This window comes from Olea europaea, chromosome 15 (assembly GCF_002742605.1).
Source record: "Olea europaea var. sylvestris chromosome 15, O_europaea_v1, whole genome shotgun sequence".
Taxonomy (NCBI): Eukaryota; Viridiplantae; Streptophyta; class Magnoliopsida; order Lamiales; family Oleaceae; genus Olea; species Olea europaea.
In genome coordinates, this window is record NC_036251.1 from 24,341,722 (window position 1) to 24,360,796 (window position 19,075).

At 32.6% G+C, this 19,075-nt stretch overlaps 3 protein-coding genes across 3 annotated transcripts; 1 reads left to right on the top strand and 2 right to left on the bottom strand.

Annotated features, from left to right (window-relative positions):
* Positions 1-2,678: 2,678 nt before the first annotated feature.
* LOC111410566 (peptidyl-prolyl cis-trans isomerase Pin1) lies at positions 2,679-7,196 on the bottom strand. The gene is made up of 2 exons (XM_023040979.1): positions 6,791-7,196; positions 2,679-3,043 (listed from the first exon to the last, which is right to left on the bottom strand). Exons 1-2 carry the CDS (start codon positions 7,023-7,025, stop codon positions 2,919-2,921), a joined length of 360 nt encoding a protein of 119 aa, XP_022896747.1. The 5' UTR covers positions 7,026-7,196; the 3' UTR covers positions 2,679-2,918.
* A 2,848-nt stretch (positions 7,197-10,044) lies between these two features.
* On the top strand, positions 10,045-13,052 carry LOC111410567. Its single transcript, XM_023040980.1, has 3 exons — positions 10,045-10,200; positions 10,287-10,352; positions 11,992-13,052. Exons 1-3 carry the CDS (start codon positions 10,153-10,155, stop codon positions 12,037-12,039), a joined length of 162 nt encoding a protein of 53 aa, XP_022896748.1. The 5' UTR covers positions 10,045-10,152; the 3' UTR covers positions 12,040-13,052.
* Positions 13,053-18,368: 5,316 nt separating this feature from the next.
* On the bottom strand, positions 18,369-19,075 carry LOC111410569 (auxin-responsive protein SAUR50-like). The gene has a single exon (XM_023040982.1). It carries the CDS (start codon positions 18,982-18,984, stop codon positions 18,664-18,666), a length of 321 nt encoding a protein of 106 aa, XP_022896750.1. The 5' UTR covers positions 18,985-19,075; the 3' UTR covers positions 18,369-18,663.

Genomic DNA, 19,075 nt, shown 5'->3' on the forward strand with positions numbered 1-19,075 from the left:
CCTTTGTGAGAAGAGTGTACATTTAATAAAACCCTAATATTTTTACATCTATTGATTTTCCTGCCTCTATAAAAATGGTTGTTAAATCATTAAATGTAACAGGAATGTACATAGTTTGAATTTTTGTTGGCTCTAAAGTAAAGTCTTGAGATGGAAGAGCAACACAAAATAAAGTCTAAAGGGGAAGATGCTGCCATGTTTCGTGCTTGATTTAAATTCAAGTCTCTACTTTCGGCTGAAGTTGCTCAAATTAAAAAGAGCTGGGTCCCTCCCCCATAGCCCTACGCGAGTGTGGAAATGAACATTTTTTTTCACTCTTTAGTCTCTCGGGATTTTGATCAATGGTCTTTTTGTATGCCACGTACAGACTAGATCATTGTGAATACTACCAACAAAATGTGCAAGGGAGACTTCTAGAAGGAAGACTATTAATCTATAATCTATTAAAATATCACGTTAATAGAGAATTATTTTCTGAACGTTTTTAATTCTATACAATTCAATTATTTCAATAATACCTTACTTTTCACTTTTCAATATGTAGTAAATGCTATATAATTATCGTCATTTATGAAATTTGTGTTATCAAGGAAACTTTCGGCTGAAGTTGCTCAAATTAAAAAGAGCTGGGTCCCTCCCCCATAGCCCTACGCGAGTGTGGAAATGAACATTTTTTTCACTCTTTAGTCTCTCGGGATTTTGATCAATGGTCTTTTTGTATGCCACGTACAGACTAGATCATTGTGAATACTACCAACAAAATGTACAAGGGAGACTTCTATATATATCAATCGTTTTTAGAATTTTTTTTATTATTGTTACTTTTTCCTCTCAATCAATTAACTTTTTTTTTTAAAATTATCTAATAAATTTCTTAATAAAATTTTTGACGTCATTCGAAAAAAAGTTAATTGATCGAGAGGAAAATGTAACAATAAAATAATAATAATAATAATAAAAAATCCTAAAAATGATTGAATTTTTTTATATATAATTTTTCTTAGATATAAAAATAATCAAGATGAAAAAGTAGTATAACAATTTATAAACCCTATGAAGTAATAAAAATTTTATTAAAAATTTTTATGTCCAAAAAAAAAAATTTGACGTCATACCACATAAAATTTCCTAATAAAATAATGTAAATTATATTGAGAAATTTCTCAAGCAAAAATAATAAACAGTAATAAAATAATTGATTTTTTTTAAAAAAAAATGAGTTATACGTCTGTTTTTTAACATACACGTTTAACGTATGTTTAATTTTTTTCGATATTCATTTAAATCATTCGATATATTTATGATATAATTCTCGAAATGAGTTTCGAGAAAATATAGAAAATCTATGGATATGACTAGCTTATAGTCGTCGAAGAATTTTTGAAGTTAGCTTGTTATCGAAATTCTCGAAATATTAGTTTGGAACAACATATTTTGGCGTGTCGTAACATTTGCTATGATTGGCCATTTCGCACAACATTAACGCCGAGAAACATTAGGTCGTGAGTACTTCAAAATAATATTAAAAATTTAATATTTCAACTTCATTTGATATTCCATAGTGAACCTGAAAACTTAAACAAAAAAAAGGGGAAAAACCTTGAGGGTCAAGTGACCCTAGGGGACCCTCCTTGGGTCCGCCCCTGTGTGTTATTAATTCTCACTTAATTATATTTACATTAATCTAGATTCAATGAATTTTCACTTGATGAATCTTGAATGACATGAATTTAGAGTTATTATATATGAATTTATTCATATTCATGCATCTAGAAATTTTAATGAGTGTTTAAATTTATGTATTAAGAAGTAATTTTTATGTATCAAATGTAACATAAAATATTGTTCATTTAGAGTATTTCATCATTACAGAAAATTTGAATCATAGAAATTGAATTTTGAGAATACAATTTTCTTCTCTTCAATTAATATGCTAAATTTTATTTTCTTTAATTCGTCTGAAACTCATCAAATCCTCCAACAATTTGGTACCAAATATTAATTTTACATCACTTATAAAGTTTATAGAATAACGTGCAATGCACGTTTAACTTTGTCTAGCACATATAGGATCAAGAAAGTTTCACATTTGAAAAATGGACAGCATCTATTTTTTGTCTAGTACATACAGGATCAAGAAAGTTTCACATTTGAAAAATGGACGGTATCTATTTTTCAATGTTCATTCACATCTAGCATAAGTATGAAAATTAAAGTTTAAAGTTTGGATGGAGATTAAGAGATTGATGACTACAATTTTTAAATGCTTTGAAATGGATCAAAAGAAGGCTTGAAGAGCTTCTTGACAAAGTATAGCTAAAAGAATTGTGCTTATAAGCACCACTTATCATATTTGAATGACGCGTAATTGAAAGATTTTTGTAAATCTTAGCCCACAAGTAAATAGCATTATAAGACAAAATAAAACACATATATAAAAAATTATGTTTACTTTGTACCCACATGTTTTGATTCATTTTGAATCTTTGGTTTTGGAACTATATTTCTTATTGTTTGTACATCTTTTCTTTGTATTGCTCAGGTATGCCCAGTGGGCACAATAGGAGGAAGTAACAAGGGAGAAGTGGGGTTGGGATGGCAAACAAAAAAAAAAATAAAAAAAGTTTCCCTTAAAAAAAAAAAAAAAAAAAAAAAAAAAAAAAAAGAGCATCAAGACATTGTGATACAAAATTCCAAGTCCAGATTCGGACCATAGATTATTTCTCCATAAGGGGAAATTTCTTTCTTATAATACTCGCTCAAAAGGCTGAACCTGATGATGCACCCAGTAACATGAAAATGATGGGCAGATAACTAAATCTTGAACAGCATAGAAGTACAAAAATTCTTAATTTGGCTTATTGTAGTTTGACTGTTAGAAGATATGCTTCAATTCATTATTCTATAATGAGTCAGCATCAAGCTGTTCTCATTATTATGTGAACACCGCTGTCAGTATCCACAATGTCACTAATTTCACCAATTTTCAAAGCAAATGTTGCATCTTCAAAAGGTTTCTGCATTTGACCGCGACCAAAAGGACCTGCAAGAGAAATAGATCAACTAGTGTTAATCACCACATTACGTTCTATACCACCAAGAACTAGGGTTGGACATTGTTCGGTTTGATTTAGTTCTAAAGAGAACTGAACCTTGAGAGTCGAACTGGACCCGAATTTTCATGTATTTAGTAAGTAGAACCGTAGGATCCAAATTTAATTATGAAACCGTTCGAGTTTAGTTCCATTCCCAGTTCCATAACATAATTAAATTTTTTAATATTTACAAAACTACATTAATTCAAATAATGACATGTTTGATCTTAGCTTTTACAAAATAAAGTAGTCAAATCTTATGTATCTTTTGCGCATCTCTTTGTTAAGTTCTTCATAAATTTGATTGTTAAAATTCCAGAAAGAGGAAGATAACAATCTCACAATAATTAAGATAGGTGCAATTGAGCTTCAATTCAATTTCTCTAGACCATTAGAAACGACACTAGGGAATAATAGATTTAGGTAAAATTTAGGTCAATTTGATTAATTTAGGCTTGGACTAAAAATTAGAAATAGAAAAAACATATTTTTAGGAGTTAATTATTCCAACGGTCATTGAACTTAGGTTCAAGTTTTTGATTGCCCACTAAAGTTTAAAATGTTGAGTTTTGATTACTGAATTTTGAAAAATATTGTACGTTACTTAGCATAGCTTTCGTCTCAAACCTATAACGAAATTGGTGATGTGGCTGACAAAATGCACACGTGAAGATCCGTCACACGGTAAACTTTAAGATGATCAAATTTTGGCCACTAAACTTTGAAAAATGTCTTCTATTGCTCACTAAACTTTAAGGTTGTCGAATTTTGACCACTGAACATTGAGAGAAGTTGAACTTTGGCCACTAAACTTAGAAAAAGTCTTCTATTGCTCAATATAAATTTGGATTTAACCATATATATATACAATAAAATATTTTACATGTAAACTCAAAATTTTTCCTTAACTTCTAACCACGCATTCTTCGTAAAATCACTATTTAAAAACTCAACCATCTCAAATTTTAGTGGCCAAAATTCAAATATCTTAAAGCTTAGTAGCCAAAATTCGACTACCTCAAGGTTTAGTGAGTATTGTCGAGTTTGGGCCACAAAACTTTGAAAAACGTTTTATTTGGCTCATAATAAATTTGAATTTAATTAAAGTTCGTTGTTAAATTTGGATTTAATTTCATTTAACAACAAATGAATTCATTGTGAGTTTCATTGTAAAATTCAAATATTATGATGAAAATAGCTTCAAATTCTAAAAAAATAAATCAAATTTAAATTTAACTACTATGTAATTGAGTAATAATTTCTAATGGTATGAACAATGCTTGCAAAGCTGTGCAAAGAAAGTGACTACTGATTGCAATGAAACACACAATATATTTATTGTAAAAATTAAATTAAATCCGAATTTTTAACAATGAATTTTAGCCCCTATTTGATGGCCATTATTTAAAAAAAAGATTTCTAAAATTAATGATTTTTTTTCGAGAATATGTTATTAAAAAGTTGAATTTTTTTTTGAATTAACCTGTAAAATATTTTATTGCACAAATATGTGCTTATATCTAATTTTATAGTGAACAATAGAAGATGTTTTTTAAAGTTTAGTGGCCAAAGTTTGATGTCTTTAAAGTTCAGTGACCAAAATTCGACCACTTTAAGTTTCAATGAGCAAAAGAAGACATTTTTCAGCCCAAATTCGACCATCTCAACGTTTAACGGTGTGACAGGGCGCCATGTGTGCATTCCGTCAACCACGTCACCAATTCCGTTAGAGATTTGAGACGAAAGTTATCATGCAACATTTTCTAAAGTTCAGTGATCAAAACTCGACATTTTAAACTTTAGCGAGCAATTGAAAGCATGGACCCAAGTTCAGTGACCAAAACTCATCATTTTAAACTTCAATAAGCAATCGAAGATATTGACCTAAATTCAGTGACCATTGGAACAATTAACCCTATTTTTAGGTTTAAGCTAAATAAATTAGTTGGCAAATTTATTTAAAAAAATAATTTGACTTATTTAAAATAAATTAATTAAAAAAATTAGGGAGATTCGATTCTTATTCAATTCTTCAGATCTTAATATAGAACCAAGAGCCGAACCAAGCTCGTCGTTTCTCAAACCACCAAGAACTTTGACATATAAGAAAAATCACGAACCACCATACAATACATGCAAACATATTTAGAAAACACGCGGAGATGTAACTGTATAGGAACATTAAAGACAAAAACATAAAAGAGATCATCCAAAAATGCAAACAGTACAGTGCATTTTACTCAACTCAGTAGGAACCAAAACATTGGACGAAGCCACCCTCAAACGGTAGACTTCCACTTTAATATGTGGTATAGTTTCGTAAGAATTAGCCAAATGCATAAAATTTAAATGATGTTGGAACTTGGAAAAATGAAAATTCCCCAAGGATATAAGAACACAGATAACTGGGGCAACAAAGTTCACACATGCACCATCTTCCAAAAAATGGCATAAATTTCATTGTCTCTTACTAGTCGTAGACTCAAACAAAGCCGCTGCTATTTCAGGGGATTAAGTTGCCAATGAGCCTAAACAGACAAAAAAAGAAGATAGCGACATATACAGCTTAATGAAGGCAGAAATTTTAGAAAGAGCTTTCTTGGAGCAAAACCATTCAGTGGTTTCATCCGATAAAAGTATTATCAATTTTCAAGGAACTCAGTGAATAAGGTCAAATGTATCATTCATGAATGACAAAACCTCTGTCTCCAAGAAAGGAGAAGTACACAGAAGAAAAACAAAAGTTTATACAGAAGCCATGCTTCTTATAATTGTGTGTGTGCGCCCATGTGTACAGACATGCTTCAAGAGCAAATAAGAGAATCAGTTTAAAGCAATCAAAAAGAAGTTTAGTATAGCAGCTTCTCAATGGTGGAATCTGCACAGATAGTCAAATCGATACCATAATCTTCAACTAAGAATATTTACAAGAGAAAGTTCATCCCAGGTACAGTTGAGTAGGAAGAGACCAAGGCAGCTCCCACGTACTTCCCCCCAAGTTCTAGAATCCTAGAAAGGCTATATTTGCCAGATTTAAATTCAAATCCACAATCTTTTGCAAACTTTAAGTAAATACGGTTATTAGTTATTGACCATTCTATAAATTTCAAATCATACTTGCCAGATTCAAGTTTAACTCCACAATCCTTTGCAAACTTCAAGTAAATGTGGTTATTGATTATTGACCATTCTACAAATTTCACACCATACTTGCCAGATTCAAGTTCAACTCCACAATCCTTTGCAAACTTCAAGTAGATAAGGTTATTGATTATTGACCATTCTCCCAATTTCACACCATTAATACGCACAAGTCATTGTATAATTCATCTCTCCCCCTCAGATTGCACTTCTATTATAAATGTTCGCCTACATACTAAGTAGATATTTTGTTGAACTTTCACTTTTCTTAAGAAGAAAAGACCAGCATTTCAAGGAGAACTTGCTATCAGTAATCACTGCACTCTGATCTGACAGTAAATTTGAAATTACATGTTAGATGATGACTTTTTTCTATAAAGAATGATTTTTTCACCCAACAACTAAAGCAACAGATATAACCCGAACAATTGTTAAAAAAAATAACTGCTAAACAAAGTAAACAGAAAATCAATAACCATTAAATAAAAAGCTTAAAACCCCCAAACCCACATCATACATTGAGCTAAAACGAACGGGAAGGCGAGGGGATTTACCAAGATCACCGCCGCGTTTGGCGGAGCTACAATCAGATAAGCGAGTTGCAACTTCATCGAAACTGGCCTTTCCAGAGAGGATGTCGTCGCGGAGGGCTTTTAGTTGGGTGATGGCGACTTCCTTCGTGGTGGTGGAGATGATGCGACCGTCGGGATCCTTCCAGGAGGCCTTGCGCCGGGATCCCTGGTGCTTTATAAGTATGTGCGATGCCCTCACTTGCTGGTTCGACGCCATTTCTGTGTTTCACAGTTGCTCCAATTACTCAGAATATGTGCTGAGAAATCAATGTTGAAGTATTGATTACAATTCTAGCCCTAATTGAATAAAAAGAGAGAATTGTGCTACAATTACAACATTGAGTAGCCCTAACTGGAGTAATTTTCATCTGTAGTCACTGAACTTTCAGTAAAATCTCAATTCGATTGTTGAACTTTAAATTAGTTTTAATCATCTGTCTTATCGCATGAAGTATTCTAAATTGATTAAGACAACTTGCTAAATCATAGCGTAATATAAGTGTCAAAATAAGAAAACACATTAGTTCAACCTTTTAATTTATCATTACTATCGTTTTACTTTTCTCGTTTTTAGGAGACATAATAATTAGGCGCAATATCAATTTAGCCCTTGTTTGAACCTCATTATTTGAAAAAAAAAAAATAAAATTCTTAAACAGTATTTTGACATCATTTTAACATATTTTTCAATAAAATAATATTACACGCAAATCTAATTTTTTTAAAATTTTATAACTACACATTTTCCATCAATACATTATTCAAAAAATCATTTTTCGGCTCAATCAAGGGCTTAGTATAATTATCAATTAATAAATTCTATTAATGAAGGGATGATAGGGAGTTAATTGTTCCAAAATTTACTAAGCCTCTATTTGTTTGTCATTCTTTTCTCATTAAAACGAAAAATATGATCGTTATCTATCATATCAAATCACCAAATTTGAATTTTTATCTCTTGTGTGGGACATATTTTTCATTCTCATTCTTCCAAAAATGAGAAACAAACAGGACCTAAATTTAGGTTGGTATCTTCGATATGAAAATTTATAAATTATCATGAGCTCTTAAGGAACACGTCGACTTTATGAAATTTTTATTAGAACGATTTGAATTGTTCGCACTCTCTTTTTTAAGAGGATAAATGATTTTTTAGTATAAGTTCAAAGAATTTTACAAGAGAGAGAGAGAGAATTAATTTTTGAATCAAGAAGAGCGAAGGGACAAATATTAATCACGGTGCAACTAAAGCTACTAATTACGTTAAATTTTTCATAAAAAAATACAAGCACTCCCCTAATTTTGACCTAATGAGCTTTATGACGATGGAACTAATAATTACATTTAAAAAAATCCACCAAAAAATCCAAAAAACATGATGCTGGAGCTAATAATTACATTAAAAACATCCACAAAAGATATGTGCATTGCTAAAAAAATCTGGAACAGACACCTCCCCTCAATTGCACGTAGGTGCTTCTTTGAAGTGGGGAATTCTAACTATAAATTTATAAAGCAGGTATGTTGTCGAAAAATCCTTGATAATTCCTAAATTTTCATATAATCTAAGCATCGGTATGAGAAATTTAGTGGCTAAAATTCAACTAGTTTAAAGTATTGTGAGCAATCAAAGATATTTACCAAAGTATAGTGAGCAATCAAAGATACATTTCTGGGTAATTGGCGCAAAACGTCCTTGCCTTTCAACATCATTGTGGAAAACGTCCCTACCTTTCATTTTTTGACATTTTTGCCCTCAAATCAATCTTTCATTGCGATGAAGGTCCTTCCGTCCAACTCCCGTCACTTCTGCCGTTAATTAAAGAGAAAGGCCTAATTTCTTTCCAGTCAACAGAGGTAAAACCGTCCTTACCCAATTGAACCCTTCATTTTCATCATTTTCTTCGAACAACACGAGACGGTTCCCATTCCATTCCCGTCTGGTTTTTCAAAAATTTCCATTTGTCTTTCATTTCTACAATTGTTAGAAGTATTTCTTCAAAAATATCACTGCTAAGCTATCACTTTGACATAGCTATCGGATTCGAATGTTCGAAACTAGCTCGATAAGAGAGTTTGGACTTTGACGTCTATTATTAAACACGTCAAAAAAACAAAATAAAATAAAAATCAACAGCTCAATAAATATTCAACACAATTGAAAAGTGTAGTGGGAATTGAAGATGATACCTGTAGAAGAGAGTTGAAGGAGGTAACTGATAATAAATCCCAAAAGAGAAACCATTTTCTTCAATTGATTCAAAAATGGTCTTCTGCGGGTACCCTTGAACAAGCATTTTTGGGTCGTTAGCTGTGGCGCTATAGGAAGTTGAAGAGTGTATAAACAGCCGATTTGGTTGCGTCAATGTCGGAATTGAAGAAAACCACCGATCACACAGCAAATTCAAGCACCAATTCTTTGTAAACAGGTATAGATTCTGGTTTAAACCCATTCATTACTATATTAGCCATCCCTTACTGTATAGTTTCTGCTTGCTGGGCAAATCCTTCCATTGTTGGAGGGAGATTTTGGGACTCTTTCTATGGCACACCATATATTTGTTCATATGTCGCTTCGAACGAGTGACCCGGGTCTGGTTCGACATAGCCTGATTGAAATTGTAGAAATGGAAGACAAATGGAAATTTTTGAAGAACCAAAAGAGAACGGAATGGGAACCTTCTCGTGTTGTTCGAAGAAAATGATGAAAATGAAGGATTCAATTGGGTGATGACGGTTTTACCCCTGTTGACTGGAAAGAAATTGGGTCATTCTCTTTAATTAAAGGCAGAAGTGACGGGAGTTGGATGGAAGGACCTTCATCGCAATGAAAGGTTGATTCGAGGGCAAAAATATAAAAAAATGAAAGGTGAGGACGTTTTCCACAATGAAGTTGAAAGGTAGGAACGTTTTGTGCCAATTACACATACATTTCTTTATGATTAGGTATCTATTTAGTGATTAGATACCTGCTGTGCAATCTGTTTGCTATATCAACTATTCCGTTATAGTTGCAAAAAGAAAGTAATTTAATGAGTAATATCCAACATTTTAAGAATATTGGGAAAATTAACTCGATGATAGGTGCCAAAATGCAACAAGAATTTTAAATTTTGAAAATAAATTGAAGTTTAGCACTCAGTTGGAACAAATTAAAATTTAGTGACAATTGAAATTTCTTTATAAGTCGAGTGACTGCTAATAAAATTAATCCTTTCATTCCAATACAACCGTTCCCGAATATAACTGCACTCTTGATTGCTCCACTGCCTTAAATTCCTAAAACCCTTTCACAAACTCACTCGCATAAACTACAGGAGCTGTCAAATTCCTCCGGGGCTACAATGGCGCCTCCTCCTGGACCCTATTCCGGCACCAGCACCCTCGCTTTGGTATATTACATTTCTCTTCGATCCGTTTTTTCCCAGATGTAAATGTAATGATATGCTGAATTGTAATGCATTTCGACGGATGGCAGGTGGCTCGGGTATCTGCCTTTTCGTTGGGGCTCATCTACGGAAACATGAAACTCAAAATTCTTAGGGTACCGTAAATTTCTATCTGACCCTTTTGATTTTTTGAACCTTTAGTTTTTGTCTTCAGTAAATAGAAATGGAGACAGAAGTATATTTTGTGTGTTGAGCTGTATTTTGTTCCTAATTGATTGGAATTTCAGTAATTTGGTTCCATTTTAACTTTTCGTGGTTCATCCTTTGGGTGTTTATTAGAGTGGAAAACGTTGGTTATATGTAAATCCAGAATCTGGAGCTGAGTTTCTTGTTTTAAGATAACAGGGCCTGCATTTGCCGTGATTCTGTTTGGATGAGATAAAGTCTAAAAGAGTGATGATTTGATCTTCGAAGTTGAGATTAGGGGATGTACAAATTGAATACAGAAAATGGAACCCAAATAAAAAATTGACGTTGGATTTATGTTAGGCATTTTTTCCGAATCCATTTTTATGTAGATTAACCAAGGTTTTTAAGTTATTTATTTAGAATTGAGGTACAAAGAAAAATTTCCCATCAATTGTACGAGGAAGTCGATCCTAGCAGAAAGGTATTTCACAGAATTGCAACAGATAACTCACAATAGGGGGTGATGTGGGGGATTTTTTGGCATTTTTTATCATCACATTGGGCTACACGTGAGATTTCCAATGAAATTCTGTGATTCCATTTTCTGTACAAATAGAATAAACCATCCAGTATAATCCTGGAACCTTTCCGAAGAGAAAGGGAATAAAATTTCCATCAGGCATCAGGACATTTCAGTAGTAGCGAGGCCAGAATGACGTCTTCGTAATGCTTGAAGATCACAGCATGTTCTGTCACTGATTAATTTTCTAATTGCAATTGCAAATTATATTCAGTACTAAAGACAACTATTTGCCCCTTTTTTTCGTTATAAGAGTACATTTCTCTTGGGAGGGTCATGCGTGATATTAGCTCAATTAGAAGATTGGCAAAGTTCAGTTGATTGATTGCCTTAGTTGACAATTTGGCATGGTAGAAGAATCTTGGTGCTTCTATATGCTAGCATTTATTGTACGGTGTTGGTTAACCTTTTGTTTTTCAAATGGGTCTAACTGGGAGGTGGTTAGCTTTATGTGACACAAACTTTCCTACGGAATACAATTATTTTGAAGATTATTGAAAATAATCCACAATTTTTGAGTTTGGTGAATTCCTAGCAGTGGCACACTTACAAAACTTGTAATTAGAATCTAGATGTGAAGTGCTGTCTTAATCTTCTTCCAAGTAGCAGAGATTAACATACACCTTTTATTGCACAACACAACAACAACCTAAACTTGATCACAATAGATAAGCCTATGTTTGGCTCATGTTCATAAACTGTTTATAAACACTTAAGTGGCCTTTTATCCACACATTTTGAGGAACCTGCTAGTACTACCTATTTATCCATCACTTATTCGTGTTACATGAATCGTTTGTTTCATTGGATTTATCCACCGCTGGACAACGCTACATAATTCCTTGTGTTTCGTGTTTCAATGTGTGCGCATATGTGTGTTTCTGTTTTTTTTTTTTGGCTTGAACATGTCTTTGCAGACTTGAAAATCTAAAATCATTAGTTTATAATTTCGTTTAGAGATTCTCGTACGTCTATATGTCATGGCTTGGCAAATGCTGATTTTTGCGCTGTCTTATTTTCATCAGGCAAAGGCCAAGTCTCACAAGAAAGCTGAAGTCAAAGGACACCACTGAAGGAGTGCGATGTTGTGTTTTGGCCCTCTGGTGAAAATAATCAATGACAAAAAAAAAAATAATAATAAATAAATAAAAAATAAAAAAATAAATTGTGTTCTATGCAGCTACTCGTAAATATTCCCTTTTCTTGAGAATGCTTTCATGGTTCAGGCTTTGATGACTCCGGTGTTGGTTCAGTTAGTTCCCATACTCTATTGAAATATTATCAATACACACTGTTTTTAAGCATCAGGATTTGGCCCATCAATCTTTAAAAAAACCAAGAAAATATTGTCTTTTTGTCTTTTCTATTTGGGCAACCCAAGATTATATAGTTATGTTTCAGTTGTGAGGGACTCTAATTCCAAGTACAGTACATATGATTTTGTCAAACTAAAAATATGTTTTGCTAGATGGAATCAATTGTGGATGGGAAAAGAGAAGTGGAGAAATTAAGGGATGTTATACTTTCTCTGGACTTTGATTAGTTTATTCAGTGATGCTGTCAAAGCTCGATCCGAATCACGAACAGAGTTTCTTTATAAATGAAACTATAAACTGAATTGATGTAAGCATACCTCAATAGTAAACATAGTTTATGTATTTATAGTGTTTTATGCAAGGCCGTATATGATCTGATCTAGGACCCTTAGCATGGTTAAGAGTCCAACTGGTAGTACAATTTGAAGGTTGTAAGGGGCAACCGTATCCTTGATCGAGTCATACTAAGATCTTTTGATAATAGAGGTCTAATGGGATTGTGCTGTGCTTGGCCTTGGGCTCATGCCTTCAGATGGAACAATTTTGAGGTTGGTTCCTAACCCGTGTTTCGGTTGGTCCCTAGCCCGTGTTTCGGTTGGTCATTGCTTGGGCTTCACGACCAATGTAATGGACGAAGCTTTTTGAAGAGATCGAGGTCGAGGAACTTTAGAGTCTCTGTCTGAAGAAAGTTGTATGTTCGGTGCTGTTACGAATGAAAGACAGCCTCCCAAGATTGAGTTTATTTGTTAGTAACATGGAAAATTGATCAATCGGGCTCTAAATGTAAGATTGAAGACAAATGATGATTTTACGAGAAAAAACTACTACTACAAGTTGAATATGAATCCATCAGAACAAACGGTGTCATGATTTGGGGAATGGCCGGGCCACGTGACCATGAATCGTACATGTTCCACAAGTTGCACGGAACTGGACCAATAGCGGGACCATTGTCACGTGCTAGGGTAGTAAGTACGTGCCCCAGATAGAAATCGGTTCTTTTTTACCAGCATTGCATAGCATGGTAGCCACAGAAATATTTTTTGATCTAAAATGAAATACAAACTGAAATTAGGGTCCGTTTGATTGTAAAGATAGAATTTGGGTGAAAAAAAACGAATTTTTGAAAATTGAATTACCTAAAAATTATTTTCTTGGGAATTGTAAATTATTGTGTTTGATTGGTATAATTTTATACGTGAAAAATGTTGAAATAAAAGTATTTTTTGATGTTTATTTGACTTTATTTTACATGAAAATTGTCAATTAAAGGGATAAATTTTATTGGTATTGAGATGAAATTTGTTTTCATTGCAAATAAAAATAAAAAAATTCAAGAAAATCATTTATCTTTTGGTGTTTTTTTGACTTTATTTTACATGAAAATTGTCAATTGATGGAAATTTTTTTTTTTACAATAATTTTTAGAATTTGTTTCCATTGCCAATAATATATATATACATGGAATTCCATTTCTCACCATATAGGTGGGAAAACAAATTCAATGAAAAGCAAGAAATGATCACCGTGTAAATCAAAAATGGAATTTCAATTGTCAAGAAATAAATGTCTATCAAACACTAACAAAAGTGGAAAACATTTTTCTTTTCCCATGGAATTGGAAGTGAATCAAACATACCCTTATAGAAACTCTATAGATATAGTAACCACTTTTTGGTTAAGATAAATAAAATTTTTAGTAGATTTTGATAAAAAGTTAATAAAATATATGATTGAAAAGTTGAGTATTCTATAAAGCATATGATTAAAATTAATTATTAATTTTAACTTAAATTTTAATTCAATTTTTTAGATGAATTAAATCAGGACTAAATTTGACGAAAAAACTAAAAAATGTAAATGTATAAATGTGAAGTATTTAGCCCATATTTGAATTTCATTAAATTACATTTCATTTTTCACTCTATTATATTTTCAATTACACAATTTTTTATAAAATAATATTAAACGTAAAACGATTTTTTTTTTTAATTACTCACTTTTTCAAAAATTATTCTACCCAATTTATTTCCAAAAAATGAGGCCAAACGGGGATTAATCATTAATTACAGACAAGACAAAAAGAAAAAGTTCAGAAGTAACATGCAACCTCAAAATTAGTCTGACAGAAAACTATCGCTCTGGTCAGTACTAACATTTGTACTTTATGACGGAAGGACTTTATTTAGCCCTCGTTTGTTTGTCGTTAATTTTTATTTCATTACATTTTCTTTTTTTCTTTTATTTTTAATCACATAATTTTTTATAAAATAATATTATGCATAAAACGAAAACTTTTTCTTATTTCTTAACCACTTATTTTTCAAAAAAATACTATTCCACCATTTTCATTTCCAAAAAATGGGGGCTAAAGGGGGCTCAAATACAACCAACAGTATCTTCTTGTTTCCTTGATTTTTATGTTACTTTAGTCTTACTCATGTGCTCAAGGCCCCCATTTGTGGTAATGAAAATAGGGGGAATGATGTTTTTGAAAAATGAGTGATTGAAAAAAAAAAAAAGTTTCGATTTACGTGTAATATTATTTTATGGAAGATTATGTGATTGAAAATAGGAGAGAGAAAAATAAAAATAATGGAATAAAAATTAATGGGGGACAAATGAGAACTAAGTTAGTCTAATCACCAACTTGTTCTGGGCTTGTTTGGCGGAGATTAAAATTTGATTTTTTAGTATATTTTAATAAAAGTTGATGAAATGTTCGATTCCTATTATTTTCGAGATACATTTTTCTTTCTCTTCCTTCCAACGATATATTTTTCAATAAAATAACATTACATGCAAATTCAATACTTTTTATTATATTTTAATTACATATTCTCCATCAATCTACTATCACAAAATCTATTTAGAGCCAAATAATGGGCTCAAACAAGACCTAAAAGTAGATTGAGATGAGATTTGGAAGGCATATTTTATACTCCCTTCGTCCCAATTATATAAATTTGTTTCGTTTTTCACACGGATTAAGAAATCTTATATAATGTCAATGAAAAATTAATTGTTGTCAAGATCTTTCCTAATTTACCCCCATTTAATTTTTTGTACGTAGTAGCAAATTATTGTTGGAATTAATAAAGAATTTGAATGATTTAATTTGAAGTAGAAGAAATGAGAATTGTTCCATGTTTCCAAGAAGTGAAAAATGTGTATTTGGATGATTTCAAAAAATTGACATATTAAGTGAGGAAAATTGAATAATGGTATATTAGTAAAGTAATAAAATAAAATATTCTAAATTAGAAAACATACCTATATATTTGGGACAAGAGAAAAATGAAACTCAGTCTATATAATTGGGACATAGGGAGTATATAAAAACACATCAATTACGATGGTGAGGTATTTTCCTTCTGTGGATTTCAAACTTGTTGAAATATAGCTGAAGATATGATCATTACAATGTGCGCTAAAAAGAAGATACACAGTTTTATGCAAAAGAGTTGTCAGGTACCATGTGGCTGAAACTAAGAGAAATTAACCCAATGCTTGCTTTTAATAGAGATGGGGAAGGACCAGCTCACAGTAGGAAATCCTTGCTCCTTTAATGGTCCGTATAATGATGATAAAAGTTGGTGTGTGTGTGTGTGTGTGTGTGTGTGGAAGGTGGGGATGGGGGAGGTTGTATGTGTATAGCATATGTACGGCATACTTTTTCTCGAGTTATGTATTGCCTCGATTTGATCGCCATTTCAATTTGTCCTGGACGATTCCTTGTGTTGATTGGCTAATCGGCTCGTCGTCATACGACGTCTGATCAGAGTGCATTGTTGATGTCATGATAAAATTTCGAAGATTATTTGAATTTGTCCATTAAAATTATAAACTCGCTGAATATACAAGTGTAGAGCATGTAGGATCCAAATAACAACTAAGGGCTACATAATTGAGATTTAGATTGGGTTGGCTAGACAGTTTACTATATGCACTGATCCTCTCATCTCTTTTACTAACGAAATGCTCCTGATCGACCTCAATTAGATGGATTGTGCCTCCAATGCTGTTGCTTTACTTTAAGCATGCAACAATCACAATTACATACACCTATTAAGTTGTTACACATGTTGTGCTCGATCAACACAACATGCACACAACAAAGTTCAGTGTCTGCCCCCAAGGCACATCTCCAAGTGGTAAAAGGGGAGGGTGGATAAATCCAGCTTTGCTTGAGGTTGCTGCGTCAAGGGTTCGAATCCTAAAATATGAATTTGGCTCTTGGGTAAGTGCAAGTGTACAAGTAGCCTTCCATCCTGTATCCTTGAAGGCATAACCTGCGATTTACCTCCCTCACGATACTCCAGGGTAGGGGTGGTGGGGGACCTTTAAGGTTAGGGTTTAACCTTTTTAACAAAGTTCAGTGTCTACCTGGCGTATTGGCAAGGGGCATGAACATACTGCGACGTTTGTCGCACCAATAGTAACAATTGTAGGTGCTTTCTGCGTTGCCACACACGTTGCCTTACGAAGAGCACAACACACGCGACTTGTTTAAAACTTAAACTATTAAAGAGAATACATTATACTCAGAATTCTATTTTTTCTATCATCAAGCTTGATGCAAGTTCATCCGGATACAATCTTTAACATTTTGAGGAGGAAAATTTTGTGTTTTATGTAGTTAATGTATTTTTTGTCAGAAAAATATGCAGGATTTTTTGGGAGAGTTGCGTATGGAAAGAGATTCATGCAACCCATGCAGATGGCTCTATAAACATTACAATAAATGATGAGGAATTAAATCCAAATTGTCCTCTGAAAGCGTACGTCCATGACTAATCGTTTTCATAGACAAAATTTGGTTATGGACCCCCAAAACTTATGATTTATGATGAAATATACCCCACAAATTGTTAATTTATTGTAAAAAAACCGTTCTTCACGTACTAAGTCTAGAGTCAAGTTATCTATCAAACGATTTTACAAAATTGTTATACATGACATGACCATGGGCAGATCTATCGTGAGGGTAGTGAGGTCCATCGTCCCCACACTAAATTTGAAATTCAAAATTTTGCAATAGATTACAAAAGATTAAAAAAAAAAAAATCATTATAATTTTCAATTTTGCCCCATAATTAAAATATTGAGAACTTTGCCCTCGCAATTCTACTCTCTTAGCTTTGTCTTTGACGACATAATAAAATAAAACCTCAATCTATGAGGCTCGTCGCTATTTATTTATAAATGTCAAAGACATGCATAAAGCTACTTTTTAATTAGTTCAAGATTATAGATGAAATGGTAATAAATGTATGAATTTTGCTCCTCTACCAGACCAGTAAATGATCTGGTAGAGAAGCCTCTCTCACAGCAATGGGTCCTTCATTGGAACCCATTATTAAAAAAATGTCAAAAAAACCCACCCCACCCCACCCCACCCCCAAATGTGAGTGGAGCTGCTCTACCAGATCATTTACAAATCTGGTAGAGCAGCACGATCCTAAATGTACAACAGTAGAAAAAATGAAAAATGTATGAAACAGTGCAAAAATGTACGAGGTGGTATATATCGGCCCACTAGGCAGAGCTTTTACTTTTGTTTTTGTTTTTTAGAAGACCTTTTTGAGGGGGTTTCTTTCTAAATCTCTTCCATTCAAATAAAAAATTAAACAAAATTATTAAAATATGTTCAAAAGCAATTTTCAATCTCCGATGCAATTTTTTACTTTTCAAAAGTCATGTCAAAAGAAATCCAAAAATTTATTCCAGGATGTGTTGTGTTATAATCTTTAAAGTTGTGTAATGCCAATAGGTCTATGGAAATTTTCAAATGTTACAATTATTTCACGTTAGTAGTTGATTTTTTTTTTTTTAAACTAAAAATACATGGGACAAAAATCTTAACCCCTGTTTGGTACCCATTTTTTTCAAAATGTATTTTTCTCTCTCTTCTTTTCAACCGCACATTTTTTATTAAAATAATATTACACGTAAATCAAAAAATTTTCCTTATATTTCAATCACACACTTCCCATCAAGTTACTATTTTAAAATACATTTTTACATAGAAATGGTTACCAAACACCCCTCAATACAGACAGTGTGTAATAGATTTCTTCATGGGATTGTCAAAAATGAATAAACATTAACATTGCAAATTGTCTTAACATTAATTAAGATCTCTCACAGCGTGTAGTGAAACACCTCTACGAGGAAAATTTACATACGTTTTACAAATCTAACCCAGAAAATATTCATGGGTTTTGGGGTTAGGGTCACTAGAAAAAAATACAAACACCCAAATGGGCTAAAAAGAAGAGAAAAATAAATCAAACCGGCCATAAATAAGAAAGATGTTAAAAAAAAGGCAAAACAATTCAGTTTCATCTTGTTCATCTCTCTTCAAACAAATTCATGTTTTCATCGAAGCATTGACGTTAGAGATCGAAAAACAACTTCTTCACAAGGAATAGTGAGTCCCATATCATGATCGAATCCAAATTCTTCTTCGGCTTGACGAAGAAGGCACTGGAATTCAGGGTGAGACAAGAAAGATATGGGAACTATGTATCTACTTCTGTTTTCACCAACGTAAACTGCAAAATGGCCTTTCGGTACGTCGAACGGAAGCCTATCTTCATCATCATACCCTTGTTTCTTGCCCAAACTTGAACATCTTTTGAGAATTTGCTTCAAAACTGCTGTTTGTGGAAGTTTGTTTGATGATTTTTTGATTGCCATTTGGAGAAAAATACGTTTCTTATTATTATAAGATAATAAAAGTTTGAATGAGAAGAGAGGTTGAAAGTGAAAATGGTGGTGATGAGGATAG